Consider the following 15,979-nt stretch of genomic DNA (forward strand, 5'->3'; position numbering starts at 1 on the left):
CCCGGTGCTTGTGCAAGGTGACACGCGTGTGACACGCTCGTGACACGCTCACCGCACCCCCCCAGCCCTCCCAGCGCCCTCCCAGCCCCAGACTGGTGGGAACTGGGGATCTGCAGATAAAAAACCATCAGCGCCACGTGGGGCAGGGCTGGGGGTGAGGCGGCAGGTGTGACACAGGTGACACAAGTGACACAGGTGACGCCAGCCCCCCCTCGCGGTCACCACAAGGGACAAACCCATTTTTCTCTCCTTTAATAAAACCGACAGCAAAGTACCAAAAAGGAGCGAACGGCGACAAGGACTGAGGGGACACGGGGCAGGAGGGACACGGGGGCACACCCCGCACCCCCCGTGTCCCTGTCCCTTGGGGACACGCCCTGTCACCACCCCAGACCCTCCGCAGCGAGTCCCCAGCCACATCCCCCCACTGGGTTAATTACAAGGTTAATTACCAGGTCGGTTAAAGGTTAATTAAGGGTTAATTACAGGGCACGGGGCGGGGGTTATTGCTACCTGGGAAGGGGTGACAGGGGACACGAGGGACAGCGAGGGACCTCCACCCTGGTAAGGGGGGAAGGGGGTCCCTGAGGGGGGGTTGTGGCCTGGGGGACAGGGAGGGGACCCCCCCCAAACCCCGCACCCCCCATCCCCAATCCGGGGGTCCCCACCCGGGACAGGGGGGCTTCCCCAGGTTCTGGCAGTGACTCAGCTGTGGGGGGGCTGTGCCCCCCATGAGACCCCACGGCCGCTTCTGCCCCTCCCCAGATTTGGGGCAGACCAGGGGGGACAGAGGGGTCGGGCTCAGCCTGGGGGGGCTCTGGAGAGAACCCCCCCCTGCCCCCGTGGGGGTGAGCACGGCAAGCTCATGGTGAGACACAGCCCCCAGCTGCCCCCCCAGGTGGGTTGGGGGGGTTGAGAGGGGGGGTCGGGGGTCCCTAATAGACCCAGGTGACGGGGACCCACTGGGGCTGCACGCGCAGGTGCTCCATGGCCTCCCGCAGCCGCCCGAAGGTGCGCTCCAGGTCATCGTTGGTCAGGCTCAGGTCGAAGTAGTGCCCGTAGCCACGCTGGATGCGGCTGCTCTCCTCCACCGTGCGCTGGGCGTCTGCCTCCTGCCCCCCAGAACCTGCCTCAGTTTCCCCATCACCCCCCAGGATGGTGGGGAATACGCACTGCAACCTGTGTGTCCTCCTCCTGCCTCAGTTTCCCCATCAGCCCCCAGGATGGTGGGGAACACCCACTGCGACCTGTGTGTCCTCCTCCTGCCCCCCAAAACCTGCCTCAGTTTCCCCATCACCCCCCGGGATGGTGGGGAACACCCACTGTGACCTGTGTGTCCTCCTCCTGCCTCAGTTTCCCCATCACCCCTCGGGATGGCAGGGGACACCCACTGTGTCCTCCTCCTGCCCCCCAAACCTGCCTCAGTTTCCCCGGCTCACCGTGAGCTGTTTGGTGGCCACGCCGCTCTCCAGGGCCGCCCTGTTCATGGCTCGCAGCCTCTCGGGCCCGGGGGCTTCGATGAACACCACGTAGGGCACGAACTCCGCCGTCCTCAGCACCTTGACGGCCTGGCCGTGGGGACAGCGCTCAGCCCCGCGTCCGGAGGGCCCGGCTGTCGCTGTCGCCGTCCCCTGGCCGTGTCCCCCACCTGCGGGTTCACGTCCAGGATGCACATCTTGCCCGCGTCCACCACGGCGCGGATGGAGTCGATCCTGGTGCCGTACAGGTTCCCCTCGTACTCGCCGTGCTCCAGGTACCGACCCGCCTTGATGTCCGCCTCCATCTCGCCCCGCGACACGAAGCGGTAGCCCTGCCCGTCCCGCTCGCTCTCCTTCGGCTTCCGGGACGTGTCTGCCGCGGGGGGACACGAGTGACACCGGCCCGCCCCGCCGTCCAGTCCGGGAACCGTCACGGGGACAGGGATGGCAGCGGGGCGGGGACAGGAATGCTGGCAGGGGACAGGGATGGCAGGGGCGGGAATGCTGGCAGGGACAGGGACGCTGGCAGGGATGAGCACAGAGGACAAGGACGATGATGGGGCAGAGGGGTGGTGACAGGGGCAGGGATGAGCACAGGGGACAGGGATGAGCACAGGGGACAGGGACGATGATGGGGCAGAGGGGTGGTGACAGGGGACAGCGGTGCTCCGGGGGCAGGGATGAGCACAGGGGACAGGGACGATGATGGGGCAGAGGTGTGGTGACAGGGGACAGCGATGCTCCTGGGGCAGGGATGAGTACAGGGGACAGGGACGATGATGGGGCAGAGGGGTGGTGACAGGGGACAGCGATGCTCCTGGGGCAGGGATGAGCACAGGGGACAGGGACGATGATGGGGCAGAGGGGTGGTGATAGGGGACAGCGATGCTCCGGGGACAGAGGTGGTGCCGCGGGGACAGGGACGATGATAATCTCAGGGGACAACGACGCTCCGGGTTCAGGGGTGGTGCCGGGGGCGACAGGGACACTCACAGGGGATGGTGGTGCCGTAGCGCGCCTGGTCGGACATGATCAGCTTGTTCTTGAGGCTGCGGCGCCCCACGCCCTGAGCCCCGATCAGTACCAGCGTTTTCCGGCGGAACGGCGGCATCCGCGCCACCTCCTCGTAGATCAGCAGCTCGTGCCGGTCGAACTCTGGGAGAGGGACAGGGTTGGCACCCCTCCTGGGGACCCCAGGGCACCCTTGTCCCAGCGGGTGCCACCACCGCTTCCCCGGGGAAGTGCCCTGGGACACTCACCGGCGTTCTTCGTCGTCAGGTACATCATTCTCTTCTTCCTCTTCCCGCTGAGGCTGCCACAAAGGGCCCCTGCCAGGGCAAGGGGCTGGCTGAGCTGGGGACAGGGACGGGGACAGGGACGGGGACAGCACCCTGGCACGGGGACAAGGGGCACGGGAGCTGGGATCTCCCGCAGGGGCAGTGCCACGGGGACATCACCCTGAGAATCGGGGACTCCTGCGGGACAGTGCTGAGGGGACAGGGCCCTGGGGCGAGGGGGACATTGTCACAGAGAGCAGGGGACCCGCCGTTCTCCCCCTCGGGAGGTGGCCCTTCCATCCCCCCGCCCCGCCAAGCCGTGTCCCCCGCGGCCGGGTCGGTGTCCCCGTACCTGAGGAGGGAGCCACCTCCCCGTCCCGCTTGACGAAAGCCTTGCGCTTCTCCTCCAGCAGCTGGCTGGGCACCAGCCCCGCGCTGCCACCCTCCACGTGGCACGCCTGGGGACATGGAGCCACGCATGGGGACCCCCCCAACCCCCGGGAGTCCAGAGACCCATCTGACCTCAGGGAACCCCCCCAGCTCCGGGGACCCCCCCCCCAAGTTCCACAAGGACCCTCCCCATTTCCAGGGACTCTCCTCAGCCCCAAATCCCGACAGGGACACGCATCCCAAACTCCAGGAAATCCCCTAATTTCTAAGGTCCTCTGTGTCCACACAGGAACCCTCCCCTGCTCCAGGGACCCCCCCAATTCCCCAGTAGCCCCCCCCAGCTCCAGGGACCCCCCCGACTTCACAGGAATTCTCCCAGGCACACCCCAAGCCCACAGGGACCCCTCGATCTCCCCCAGAACCCCCTCAGGATGGGGTCAAAGTGCCACCACCCCCCAGGCCACCCCTCCAGGGCCCCCCTGACCTGCCACCAGTTGGGGTCATCCTGGTTGACGATCTGCAGCAGGTCCCCGGCCATGAACTTGAGCCCAGCCTCCTTGCAGGGGATGAGGCTGTCGGTGGCCGGGTCGTAGTCGAAGTGACACTTGACAAACACCTGGCGACAGGTGGATCAGCGCGGGGGGGACCCCCGTACGCCCGGGATGCCCCCTCCCCTCCGCGAGGGGACACGCGGGACCCGTGTCACACGCAGCCACGCGCGTGTGCCCCGCTAGGAGCCCCCCCCGCCGGGGTGTGCCCCCCGTGCCCGCCGCAGCCAGGCCCGCACGGCCCCCGCGCACACGCACAGGGCTCCGGCCGCCGCCGCCGCGCCCCACGCGACCACCACGGCGACCCCCAGGCACAGCCCCAGGGCCAGCGACAGGCACACGAGGGTGCCCAGCGCCGCCAGCGCCGCGCCCGCGATGGCGCACATGGGGACGTGCGGGGACACACGGCCGTGTGGCACACGGGGCACCGCGCCGGCGGCAGCGGGACAGCGCGGGGACAGCGTGGGGACAGCGCAGGGACAGCCAGCGAGGGGACAGCGCTGCTTTGTCCCTCGGAGACGGGGATGGCTGGCACAGGGCGGGGAGGGGCAGCACAGGGCACCCTTTGCCAGCTGGCACCCGAGTCCTGTGCAGGGACGGGGACAGGGACAGGGAAGGGACAGGCCGAGCCCGGCAGAGAGGGCACGGGGGGGACACGGGGGTCCCACCAGCCCAGGGGCACAGGGCACGGACAGGGGGACAACGCGAGGTTGGGAACACGGGACAGGGGAGCTGTGAGCAGAATGGTGGGTGCGGGATGCAGGTGGGACTTGGGAAAGGATGCGGGTGGGATTTGGGGAGGGATGGGGGTGGGATGCAGGTGGGATGAGGAGCAGATGCAGGTGGGATGCAGGTAGGATTTGCCGAGGGATGCGGGTGGGATCCAGGTGGGATGTGGGGAGGGATGGGGGTGGGATGCAGGTGGGATGAGGGGCAGATGCAGGGCGGATGCAGGTAGGATTTGGCGAGGGATGCGGGTGGGATCCAGGTGGGACGCGGGGAGGGATGCAGGTGGGATGCAGGGCGGGATGTGGGGCGGTACCTGGCGGGGCGGGTGGGGCTCCTGGTAGCTGGGCAGGATCTTGAGCACGACGCTGCCGCTGGCGTGGCGCAGGCTGTCCTGCAGCGCCCGAGGGTCGCTGCCCACCTCTCTCCCGTTCACCTCGCGGATCACGTCCCCCACGTGCAGCAGCCCCTGCTGCGCCACCATCCCCCCGTGCAGGATGCGGGCGATCACCAGCTCCCCCCGCTCCACCCGGAACGTCACCCCCTGAGGGGACAGCCCCGCTCAGGCCCCAGCAGGAACACACCCGTGACACCCACCTGGCACCCAACGGACACCCCGCTACGCCCCCAGCACCCCAAAACGCTCCCAGTCACCCTAAAAAGCCACCCGGTGCCTCGCAATGCCCACAGCACCCCACAACGCCCCATCACCCCACAACGCCCCCGTACCCCACAATGCTGCCAATGTCCCCAACGCCCCAACACTCTCCAGCGCCCCAAAATCTCCCAGCACCCTAAAACGTCCCACCATCACCTCCCGGCTCCCCTGCAGCACCCTCTACCCCCCAAAGTGCCACCCCGGCCGGGCTCACCAGGTTCTCCCCGGCTGCCTTGCGGATGCCCACCATGCGCACGGCGTCGGGGGGCACGGGCTGCGACCCCAGCGAGGCCTCCGGGCCGGGGCTGCTCGGGGGGGGGTCGTAACTCTTGGCAGCCACCGAGTCGTGGGTCTCCAGCAGCGACTGGGACACGCGGGGCCGGGGGGGTCACCGCTGTGTCCCACACGCCTGGCACACGCGTGTGTCACACGCCTTGTGGCGCGGGACAGAGGGTCCCGCTCGTGTCCCACGCACCTGGAAGTGCGGTTCCCGCAGGATCCGGGCCAGCTCCGCCGCCGCTCCCTGCGCCTCGGGCCGCGCCAGGCGCCCGATGTCCCGCAGGATCTCCTGCACCAGCGCCAGGTTGTCCCCGCGCACCGCCTCCAGCTTCCGCTCCTCCAGCCGCTCGTGCGCCTGGCGACACCGGGGACACCCCCAGGGACGGGCGGGTGAGGGCCGAGACCCCCGAGTGCCGGGGGCATTCGGGACCCCCGGGGCGATTCGGGATCTTCAGCGGTTGAGGGGATCGGGGACCCCCCCCACCCCGGTCGGACAGGGTGTCCCCAAGGACCCCTGGGGCGGATTAGGGACCCCGGGATGCATGAGGGACCTCTGGGGGGGCCGAGAGGACAGCAGAGCTGTTAGGGACCCCCAGGGCCAGGGGGAATTGGGGATCTGGGGGTGCTGGGTGGGATTAGGGACCCCTGGGTGACGGGAAGAGGGACACAAGCACACACACACGGGGGGCACTCCCGCAAGTCCCGGGGGTGCCGGAGCCGGGGGGACCCGCGCCCCCCGCGCCCCCCACGCCGCCGTACCTTGGCCAGGGAGCGGACGATGGGGCTCTCCATGATACCGCGGAGGAAGATGAGGTCAAGGTCCGCCACCCCCGGGGTCCCCGGGAGCCCCATCAGGTTGTCCAGGACCTGCTGCATGGCTGGGGGGGGGCACAGGGACACGGAGGGGGGGACACGGAGGGGGGGGAGGAGTAGCGCCGTGGGTGAAAGTGCAGGCAGGGGTGCTCGTGTCCCCCCCATTCCTGTCACAGGCACCCCTGTCCCATCGTCATCGCCCCCCCCCCCATTACGGGGACAAGTGTCGGGGTCCGCTGGCAGTGCGGAAATGCCCCCTCCTCCTTCAGCCGGGGCGACAAGGGGATGGACACCCACCCCCCCCCCCCAAATTATCACCGTGCAGTCGAAAGCCTCCCGGAGCACAGAGTAACGGGGGGGGGGGCTTCAAAGGGGGGCAATAGAGCGGGGAGGGGTGCAATGGGGGTACGAATGAGATGGGGGGGGCGATGCAATTGAGGGGGGGCCGCATCCGGGGCCGCGGGGGCGGGAGCGGCTGCGCGGCTGCGCTGCAATGGCGGGGGACGATGGCGAAGCAGCCGGGGGTGCGCGGGGGGGGGGGGCATCCCTCAGCCCCCCCTCCCCATCGAGGGGGGGGGGTCACAGCACCACCAGAACCCCCATCCCATCTCCCTCCACCTGTCTCATCCCCCACAGCATCCCTACTCCGCGCCGCCCCCCGAGCGGCCTCACCCGCACCGCGGGGCTGCGCCCCCGGCCCCTCCCAGCCCCCCGTACCTGGGGGTGCCGGGGGGGCGCGGGCGGGGGTCGGGCCGAGCGGCGGGGACCCGGGGCCGGGGCGGCTCATGGCTGCGGGGCCGGGCTCCCCCGCCCCAGATCCGGGTACCACCGCCCCCCCGCAACCCCCCGGCCCCGCGTGGGGCCCCCACCCGAGCCGGCCCCGCGCCCCCCGCCTTGCACACGCGTGTGCACCGGGCACGCTCCGGCCGCTTTGCACACCGGGCGGCGGGGAGGGGGCGGAGGGGTACGGGGGTGGGGGGGGGAGCGGCGTGAGCTCACACGCGCGTGCACGGCTCGTGCACGCGCGTCTCCCGCGTGTGCACACGCATGCGAGCACCCCACGCGTGCAAACCATTTGAGCGCGCTCACGCGCGTGTGCGGACCCACGCACCACCACCACCCCCCCAAACACAGCCGCGCACCTGCGCGGCGCACACGCGTGTGCGCGCCCTCGCCGACACGCGCGCCCCCGCGCTCGCGCGCCCCCGCGCGCGCCTACGCGCCTCCCCACGCGCGCTCCCGCTCGCGTGCAAACCCACGGCGCACTCCCCGCTGCCCCCGCCCCTCCCGTGCTCTCCCCCCCGCCCCGTGCCCGCTCACCCGCGTTTGCACACCCGTGCTTGCACACCCACCCCGCTCGCGGGTGGGACCCCCCCGCGGCGTGGGGAGGGGGACGGCGGGGGCTCGGCCCCTTTAAGGGGGCGGTGGGAGGGGGGGGGGGAGGGAGCGAGGATTTAAAGGGGCCGCGTGCAACGCACGCGCACCCGCACAACAACGAGAGCGCGCGCTCAGGCGCCCACCCCCGCAGGAGAGACCACCCCCCTCCCCCTCCCGCCCCTTGCACACGCGTGTGCCCGGCCTGGGTGTGCCCCGCGCACGCGCGCGTGCCCGACGCGCGCACACGCACCCTGAGCTCCCCGTCCAGGGACACCCCCCACCCCCTTACCACGACCCTGCCACCCCGCGCGTGCATGAAGGTGGGGGTGTGGGGTGTTTGCACGCGCGCGTGCCCGCGAGCGCGCGCGTGCGACCCCCGCCCGGCGCGCGCGCGCGCTCACCCGTGACCGAGGCGGGGGCGGCCGCAGGCATCGCGGCGGAGCGGCGGGACACGCGCGACTGGCACCGAACGGACGGGGACAGGGACAGCGACAGGCACTGGGACGGCCGCGTAGGCGTGTCCACAATGCCAGCACCCCCAGTGTCACCAGCACAGCCACTCGGTGTCCCCAGAGTCCCCAGCCACAGCACCCCCAGTGTCCCCAGCCACAGCCACTCGGTGTCCCCAGAGTCCCCAGTCACAGCACCCCCAGTGTCCCCAGCCCAGCCACTCGGTGTCCCCAGAGTCCCCAGTCACAGCACCCCCAGTGTCCCCAGCCACAGCCACTCGGTGTCCCCAGAGTCCCCAGTCACAGCACCCCCAGTGTCCCCAGCACAGCCACTCGGTGTCCCCAGAGTCCCCAGTCACAGCACCCCCAGTGTCACCAGCACAGCCACTCGGTGTCCCCAGAGTCCCCAGTCACAGCACCCCCAGTGTCCCCAGCCACAGCCACTCGGTGTCCCCAGTGTCCCCAGTCACAGCACCCCCAGTGTCCCCAGCCCAGCCATTCGGTGTCACCAACACCCTCAGTGCCTCAGTGTCCCGTGCCCCCAGCACCCCCAGAGCCACCGTCACCCCCTCTGTCCCCAGCATCCCCACGGTCCCCAGACTCAGTGTCTGTAACACCCCCAGTGTCCCCAGCACTCCCATTCCCCACGGCCACTGTCCCCAGTGTCCCCAGCAGGCAGAGGCAGGAGAGGCGGTGGCTGCAGGGGGGGGTTTATTGAGGGGGGTCTGTCCTGGCGCCACAGTGATGGCTCTGGGGGGGCCGGGGGTGCAGTGGGGGTGGGGGGGCTGCACCCCCTGGGCTTCTTCACCCACTCGGCCCCACCGGTGTCCCTGAAACAAAAGGGGGGAGGGTGGTCACACTGTGTCCCCCTCCCCACAGAGACCCCCCCAGTCCCACACTCCCACCCTGACACCTTCAGGGCCCCCCCGATCCCCTCGGCCCCACATCCCCCCACCCTCAGGGCCCCCTGAGATCCCCCCCAGTCCCACGTCCCCCGCTCTGCCACCCTCAGGACCTCCCTCTGAATTCCCCCCACCCAGAGCCCCCCTTACCCCCAGGCTGTCCCCATGGGGACCCTGAGGCCAGGGGGAGCGTGGGGGGAGCCGTGGGGGGCTCCTCTCGCCCCCTAGCCCCTCACCTGGGGCTCAGCAGCCTGGGGCTCCCAGGGGCTCCTGGCCCAGCGCTCGCCCACCTGCCCGCTTGCCATACCTGCAATGGGGACACGTTAAGGGACAAGGTGACAGTGACACACCACGGGGAGAGGGTCCCTGTGGCATTCACATTCTCTGAAGGGACAGAGACATCACCCTCTCTCCCAGGATTTCTCCTGGGGAAGGCTGGGAGAAGCTCAGAGAAGAAAACAAACAGTTTTTATCTCTACTTGCTGCTCCCACTGTTTGGCACACGTGGAATGTGTTACGGAGATTGCTCAGCCGAGAGATTTGCTAATTGGATTCTGCTGATTGTTGTTGGGGTTGATTGGGTCAGAGCTGCGTCTGTAGTACCAGACACAGGGTTTTTCTGTAGTTTCTCCTTAGTGTAGTGTCTCCTTAGTGTAATTTTAATATAGCATTAGTGTGATGTAACCCAGCCCAGGAAAGGGTTTGTTCAGCCTTCCGAAATCACCGAGTCAGAGCACGGCATGGACCGAGCTGGGGCCACCCTGAATCGATAAATCCCGATAGGGAGAGGGGCGCGACGGGGAGCGGGCAGTGATGGGGAGCATGGGACAGGGAGCACCTCGTGATGGGGAGCGTGTCACGACAGGGAGCATGTCACGACAGGGAGTGCATTGAGATGGGGAGCGTGTCACGACAGGGAGCATGTCACGACAGGGAGCATGTCACGATGGAGTGCATTGGGATAGGGAGCATGTCACGACAGGGAGAGTGTCACGACAGGGACCACATTGGGATGGAGAGCGTGTCATGACAGGGATCATGTCATGACAGGGAGTGCATCGGGACAGGGAGCGTGTCACGACAGGGAGCATGTCATGACAGGGAGCATATCACGACAAGGAGCGTGTCACGACAGGGAGCACATTGAGATGGGGAGCGCGTCATGACAGGAAGTGTGTCACGACAGGGAGCATGTCACGACAGGGAGTGCACTGGGATGGGGATGGTGTCACGAAGGGAAGCACACCATGGTGGGAGCACATCGGGACGGGGAGCACGTCACGGTAGGGAGAGTGCCGCGATGGGGAGCACGTCGCGATTGGGGGTGTGTCGCGACAAGGAGCCCATCAGGACGGGCAGCCGCGGGCCCTGCTCACCGCGGGCGCGTGACGACGTTCAGGTACTGCTGCAGGTCGTTGTAGAAGCGCAGCAGGTCCTCCACGGGCGCGTCGTCGCCGGGGTAGGCGGGCTGCACCGGGGCCGCGCAGGGCCGCAGCGGCAGCAGCGCCACCACAGCGCAGGCCACCAACAGCAGCGGCGGCCGGTGCGGGGACATGGCTGTGACAGCGACAGCGGGGTGACAGCGGGGTGGGAACGGGACAGGGCGCGCTCGCACATGGAGCACGCACACAGCTGCACAGCTGAACACGCATCACACACACCTGAACGCGGCTGTGCACAGCTGCACACCTGAACACACATCACACACACCTGAACGTGGATGTGCACAGCTGCACACCTGAACACGCATCACACACACCTGAACGCGGCTGTGCACAGCTGCACACCTGAACACACATCACACACACCTGAACGTGGATGTGCACAGCTGCACACCTGAACACACATCACACACACCTGTGCGTAGCTGCGCATATCTGCACACCTGAACACACATCACACACATACCTGTGCATAGCTGCGCACATCTGCACACCTGAACACACATCACACACACACCTGTGCACACCTGAATGCACCTGAACACACCTGAACACACCTGCACACTCCCACCCCTGCACACCCCGTGTCCCAGTCCTGCACACCTGCAGCCTTGCACAAACCATTGCACACGCATGTCACACACACACCCATTTGTCACGAACCCATTTGTCACACACCTGTTTGTCACACACCCGTTTGTCACACACCTGCAGCTCCCCGTCCCCACTCACCTACTTCCTCGGGCAGGGACACGGGGACACGGCGAGACAAGGGGACGCTGCCTGACACGCCGGCTCCTTGGTGCCGCTGCTGCCACCGCCGTGCTGGCCCTTTTATCCCCCCGTGTCCCCGCTGATGTCACCCTGCCACGCAGCACCTGTGGCCAGGTGCCCACTCGGACGGGGAGGGGGGACAGGGGCCGTGGCGGGGGGTGACAGGGACAGCTGGCCCCTGCACAGCTCTGGTTAATGTTTGACCCCGCGCTGAGGGGGCTCCCGGAGGGAACAGGACATGGGCACGGGTGTCCGGCCCCACGGAGGGACAGAGGGACGAGAGGGGCACAGCCAGGGGGGCTGGTGGGGTGCAGGAGTGGATTGAGGGGAGGGAGTGGGGCAGGGGGACGGTGGAGGGGCAGCACCCCCACGAATGCCCCCAACCCTGTGCCCCAGCCCCCCAGCACCCCGACATTCCCCAGCGGTGGATCCCCCCACCAGTGCCCCCCATACCCCACACCCAGCTCACCCCAGTATCCAACCCCAGCACCCCCCGCTCCCCCTCCCCCAAAATTCCCACCCCTCACTCCCTTCCGCTCCGCTCCCCTCCTTTCACCCCCCAATCCCTGCCCGCCCCCCAGACCCCCCCTTCCCTGCACCCTGGCACCTCCTGTCCCCTGTTCCTCCTGCCCTCCCTCCATCCCCCCTCCATCCCTCCTGCCCCTCCCTGTGCCCCCCGCGCCCCCCACGCACAGCGCGGAGCCGCCCGTGCCCACGATCGCTCTTTATTGTCGCTGCGGGGCCGTGCAGGGACCGCGCGGGACCCCCCCGGCAGCGGTGGGGAGGGGACGGGGTCGGGGCTCCCCCCCGGCAGCGGGACGCCCCCCGGGCCGGTTTCTGGGGGTCTCCGGCCTTCCATTGGGGGTCCTGTGCTGGCCCTGGGTCCCTGGGGGGTCCCGGAGAGATGGGGAGGGTTTGGGGGGGGGGGGGGGGGGGGGGGAGGTCACCACGAGGAGTCGTCATCGTACCTGCGGGAAGAGCTGGTGTGAGAGAAGGGGAAAAAAGACCCCCGACCCCCCCCCAGGACCCCAAACAGCCCCGGGACCCCCAGCCCGGGGTGCTCCCTCCCGCGGGGCGCTGGGCACAGGGAGAGGGACAGGGACAGGGACACTCACCGTGACCTGTCACTGCCGGCCCCCAGGAGCAGCTCCGTCACCGCGGCGCCGGGGCTGGCGCGTTTCCCGTACCTGCGGGACACGGGAGCGCACCTGAGCCACGGGGACCCCGCGGGTGCGCGCGCGGAGGTGCGAAGGGGATCCCGCGGGGACAGGGACGGTGTCCCCCGCTCCCGTCGCGCTCACCTCTGCCGCGTGACCAGGTTGATGTAGTGGCGGAGGGCCGAGAAGTACCGGGCCATCTCCTCGGGGGACGCGTCGTCGCCGGGGCTCTCGGGTTTAGGGGGGTACGCGCCCGCCAGGCACAGCAGGGCACAGAGGGACACGGCCACCAGCGCGCGCCACGGCCGCGGGGGCGTCACCATCTGCGGGGGACAGGGGCGAGGGGCGGCTGTGGCTGAGGGGGGGCCACCCCCATCATCCCCGGGACCCCCAAACCAGCTCTGCCCCCAGCAAACCCCAGGACCCCGATCCCTGTGGGAATGTCACACCCTCAGAGCACCCCAGGTCCCCAAGGGTTTGTTTCATCCCCCACCCGGGACCCCAGCCCCGGGGACATCTCCACCCCCGGGACATCAACGGACATCTCCACCCCCGGGACCCCCCCATATCCCACGGGGACATCTCCCTCCCAGAGACCCCCCCTCTGTGTCCCCAAGAGAGCTGTCCCACCCCAAATCACCCCAGAGATCCCCGTGCCCCCAAAGGGACACCCCCCCTCCAGGGACCCACAGGTCCCCGAGCTGATTGTCCCTCCCGGGGTCCCGAACTCCCCTCAGGGACCCCCCGGGACCCCCGCCCGTCGCTGCACTCACGATGGCGGAGGCAGAGGTGACAGGCAGGGCCTGGCAGTGGGGTGACAGTTCCGGGGACACGGCAGCTCCTGCACCCGCCCGGGTTTTATAGCCCGAGGGGGGCTGGTGGCTCCTCCCTCACGCGTGACAGACCCACGGGCACGCAGGACCAGGGGACACGTGCCAGCACTCTGTCACTGTCCCCCTGCAGGGTCCCAAGCCTGGGACACAGAGGGGCTGGGGAGGACAGAGCGGGGCGGGGGGGGGGCACGGGCGGGACACACGGACACGGGGACACGCGTGTGGCCACAGGACATGGACATGGCAATGCCAGGCGGGCACGGGACATGGGCACAGGCGTGACATGTCACCGTGGCACACAGGCAGCCAGGACGTACGAAGTGGCACATGGCAGATGTGACAGGCAGCCACGGCACAGTGACATGGATGTGACACAGAGCCGTGGCACGAGGACACAGGACACAGACACTGACATGGATGTCACACACAGCCGTGGCACGAGGACACACACGGATGTCACACACAGCCATGTCACACACAGCCTGCCCTGAGACAGCCGCGGGATGTGACAGCGGGACACGGGGACATCAGCCACACCCAGGGACACAAACGTGGCACATGGGACGAGACTCACGGCCCTGAGCCACCCATGGGGGACAGTGGAGGGGACAGACACCCGCAGCCACGGCTGCCTCAGTTTCCCCAGACCAGGCACGAAGCCGCCACCACAGCCCTGTCACCGCAGCCCCGCCACCGCCATCGAGCGCTGTCACCACCCCCAGGACGGATGAGGTGACCTTTCCAGCCCCCCGTGCGGGGACATTAATCCCGTATGGATTTACCATTAAGGAGCAATCACCGGCTCCGGGGGAAACTGAGGCACGGAGGGATGCGGCGGGGACGTGCCCGCCGGGGCAGCGGCCACCAAAGCCACCGTGGGGTACTGGGATGGGGACAGGTGGCAGAAGGGGGTCCCCAAAACCGCCGGGATGGCCCCACCCAGCTGCAGCCGCATCCCCGGCCAGTGGGGCAGAGGGGACACGGCCGTGGGGACACTGTGGGGTGCCACCAGCGCGGCTGGAGGCGACACGATTCGGCCGGAGGGGACACGGGAGGGTGCCAGCCGCGGCCGGAGGAGACGCGCCCTCCACTCCTGCCCCGGTTGTCACCCGGGCGAGCGGCAGCGGGGACGCGGCTGGTGGCAGTGGGGAGGGGGGCTGTCCCCCGTGGCGTGGCCGCGCTGTGACACCCGCGAGGCGCGGGGACAAGGGCGGGGGGTCCCGGCCGAGCGGCGCCGGGCTCCGGGCAGCGCCGGGAGGGGGGAGCAGCGCCCGCAGCCCCTCCGGCCCCGAACCTTTCACGGGACCGAGGGGGCTGCGGGGACCCCACCGCAGTGACAATGTCACCGCGCTGTCGAGGCAGGGGATGATCAGGGCGCGGGTGGCCCCCAGAAGCCGCGGGGGGACCCGGGGAGGGGAGGCGGGAGCTTTCTGCCCCATTTATCCGAGTGACAGCAAACAGACATTTTCCAAAGGTCACAGGATGGCTCTGCCGCGGGGGGGACAAGGGCTGCACCCCCCGGCACAGCGGGGACCCCGGCGGGGACAGGGCTGGGGGGTGTCCCCTGCCTGCCCCCACCTCCCAGAGGGCAGTGAGGAGGAAGAGGAGGGTCTGGGGGTGAAGGCGCGGGGCTGGAGCTGCAGTGGGGGGGGTCCCGGGGTTGAGGAGCCGCGGTGGCCCCCCCGAGCAAACAGGGCTCTGCCGCCTGCCCGCGTTTTATGGCCCCGGTTCCGCCGGAGGCGCCATTAGGGCCCCTCGGAGGAAGCCCCTTATCAGCCCTGAGCCCTGTTTGCTTTTCCGGACAGGGCGGGGGGACACGGACACCTGAGGGGGGGACACGGACATCTGCCCTGCCCTGGGGGGGGGACACACACAGAGCCCTGCCCAGCCCGGGGGTTGGGGACACACACACAGCCCGGGTACAGGACAAGGGCACTGCAGTTATAGCCCACAGGGAGGACCCTGAGGGTTGCCAGCCCCTCCTTGGGTCCCACTGGGACCCCCACCCCTGCCAGAACACCCACAGCCCCTCCAGCAAGTCCCCAAAGTGGCTCCCCCTCAAGCAGCTCTCCCCAAGCCCCTCAGACTCGCATCCCTCCCCAGACCTGTCCCCCCAAAGTGGCTCCCCTGCAGCAGCCCCTCCAGGACAAGCCCCTTAAGGAGCTCTGCCCTCCAAGCCCCCCCAAAGCATTTCCCCTGAATCAGCTCCCTCCAAAGTGACTCCTCTGGAGCAGTTTGCCCCAGAGCAGCCCTTCCCTCACCAGCAGCTCCCCAAACCACTCCTGCATTACAGTTCCAGGACCCCAAAAGCAATTTGTGCCCCAAAATGTGCAGCCCCTCACCCTGGAACCCAAAGCTGAGCCCCCTGGGGTGAGACATTAAAGATTTCTCAGTGCATCAGTAAAAATACATTTTTTGGGGTGGGGGGGGAGAGCAGTGACACCCCTCAGCAGGGAGAGGGACCCCGACCACACAGTGGCCACCACCCCCCAGGCAGGACCCCCCCCACCCCATCCTCCGCCAAAATTATCAAATATTTACAAACACCACCAAAAAAAAAACCCCAAAAAAATCAACAAATAAATAGCGGCGCTCCCTAAAAAATCCCTCCCACCCTTTATCCCCGCTGCCCCTCATCCATCCGTGGCCAGGATGACCACGGCCCCGAAGATGCCGACGTTCTGGCCGATGAGCTTCATCTGGTTCCAGAACTCGACGCGGCGCAGGGCGTGCCAGTAGCCCAGGTTGCCATCGATGAGCAGGATGGCCAGGGGCAGCAGCACGGCCAGCACCTGCGCCGCCGTGCGCACGTAGTAACCCGAGAGGAAGGCCAGGGCCAGCAGCCCGTAGAGCAGGAAGAGCAGCTGCAGGGCCAA

General features: G+C 68.6%; 4 protein-coding genes across 6 annotated transcripts; all 4 read right to left on the reverse strand.

The window, feature by feature from the left end:
- Positions 1-236: 236 nt before the first annotated feature.
- On the reverse strand, positions 237-7,590 carry MPP2 (MAGUK p55 scaffold protein 2). Of its 3 annotated transcripts, none has more exons than XM_050985843.1 (12): positions 7,504-7,590; positions 6,116-6,234; positions 5,553-5,711; positions 5,292-5,441; positions 4,736-4,963; positions 3,630-3,761; positions 3,108-3,213; positions 2,738-2,806; positions 2,472-2,633; positions 1,649-1,851; positions 1,440-1,568; positions 237-1,112 (listed from the first exon to the last, which is right to left on the reverse strand). In XM_050985843.1, exons 2-12 carry the CDS (start codon positions 6,230-6,232, stop codon positions 936-938), a joined length of 1,632 nt encoding a protein of 543 aa, XP_050841800.1. In that variant the 5' UTR covers positions 6,233-6,234; positions 7,504-7,590; the 3' UTR covers positions 237-935. The 3 variants fall into 3 exon arrangements, with proteins under 3 accessions (XP_050841800.1, XP_050841799.1, XP_050841801.1); XM_050985842.1 differs by having other exon boundaries at positions 7,490-7,571; XM_050985844.1 differs by having other exon boundaries at positions 7,522-7,553.
- Positions 7,591-9,140: 1,550 nt separating this feature from the next.
- LOC127060863 (pancreatic hormone-like) lies at positions 9,141-11,413 on the reverse strand. The gene is made up of 2 exons (XM_050985727.1): positions 10,274-11,413; positions 9,141-9,204 (listed from the first exon to the last, which is right to left on the reverse strand). Exons 1-2 carry the CDS (start codon positions 10,450-10,452, stop codon positions 9,141-9,143), a joined length of 243 nt encoding a protein of 80 aa, XP_050841684.1. The 5' UTR covers positions 10,453-11,413.
- Positions 11,414-12,021: 608 nt separating this feature from the next.
- Positions 12,022-14,311, reverse strand: LOC127060862 (peptide YY-like). The gene is made up of 4 exons (XM_050985716.1): positions 13,044-14,311; positions 12,415-12,593; positions 12,229-12,300; positions 12,022-12,081 (listed from the first exon to the last, which is right to left on the reverse strand). Exons 2-4 carry the CDS (start codon positions 12,591-12,593, stop codon positions 12,057-12,059), a joined length of 276 nt encoding a protein of 91 aa, XP_050841673.1. The 5' UTR covers positions 13,044-14,311; the 3' UTR covers positions 12,022-12,056.
- Positions 14,312-15,500: 1,189 nt separating this feature from the next.
- On the reverse strand, positions 15,501-15,979 carry TMEM101 (transmembrane protein 101; the record flags this gene model as incomplete). Its single annotated transcript, XM_050985515.1, has 1 exon — positions 15,501-15,979. A coding segment is annotated over one exon (243 nt), but the record flags the coding sequence as incomplete, so codon positions are not given.

This window comes from Serinus canaria, chromosome 27, assembly GCF_022539315.1.
Source record: "Serinus canaria isolate serCan28SL12 chromosome 27, serCan2020, whole genome shotgun sequence".
NCBI lineage: Eukaryota > Metazoa > Chordata > Aves > Passeriformes > Fringillidae > Serinus > Serinus canaria.

Bases quoted from the DNA above. Each gene is read 5' to 3' on its own strand.
- MPP2 (XM_050985843.1), bottom strand. From the start codon at position 6,232: ATGCAGCAGGTCCTGGACAACCTGATGGGGCTCCCGGGGACCCCGGGG. The intron at 5,442-5,552 runs GTGCGTGGGACA...CGCGTGTCCCAG, and splicing joins TGCGGGAACCGCACTTCCAG to TCGCTGCTGGAGACCCACGA. The intron at 1,569-1,648 runs GTGGGGGACACG...CCCCACGGCCAG, and splicing joins TCCTGGACGTGAACCCGCAG to GCCGTCAAGGTGCTGAGGAC.
- LOC127060863 (XM_050985727.1), bottom strand. From the start codon at position 10,452: ATGTCCCCGCACCGGCCGCCGCTGCTGTTGGTGGCCTGCGCTGTGGTG. The intron at 9,205-10,273 runs GTGAGCAGGGCC...TCCCCATTGCAG, and splicing joins AACGTCGTCACGCGCCCGCG to GTATGGCAAGCGGGCAGGTG.
- LOC127060862 (XM_050985716.1), bottom strand. From the start codon at position 12,593: ATGGTGACGCCCCCGCGGCCGTGGCGCGCGCTGGTGGCCGTGTCCCTC. The intron at 12,301-12,414 runs GTGAGCGCGACG...CGTGTCCCGCAG, and splicing joins AACCTGGTCACGCGGCAGAG to GTACGGGAAACGCGCCAGCC. The intron at 12,082-12,228 runs GTGAGTGTCCCT...CTCTTCCCGCAG, and splicing joins GCCGGCAGTGACAGGTCACG to GTACGATGACGACTCCTCGT.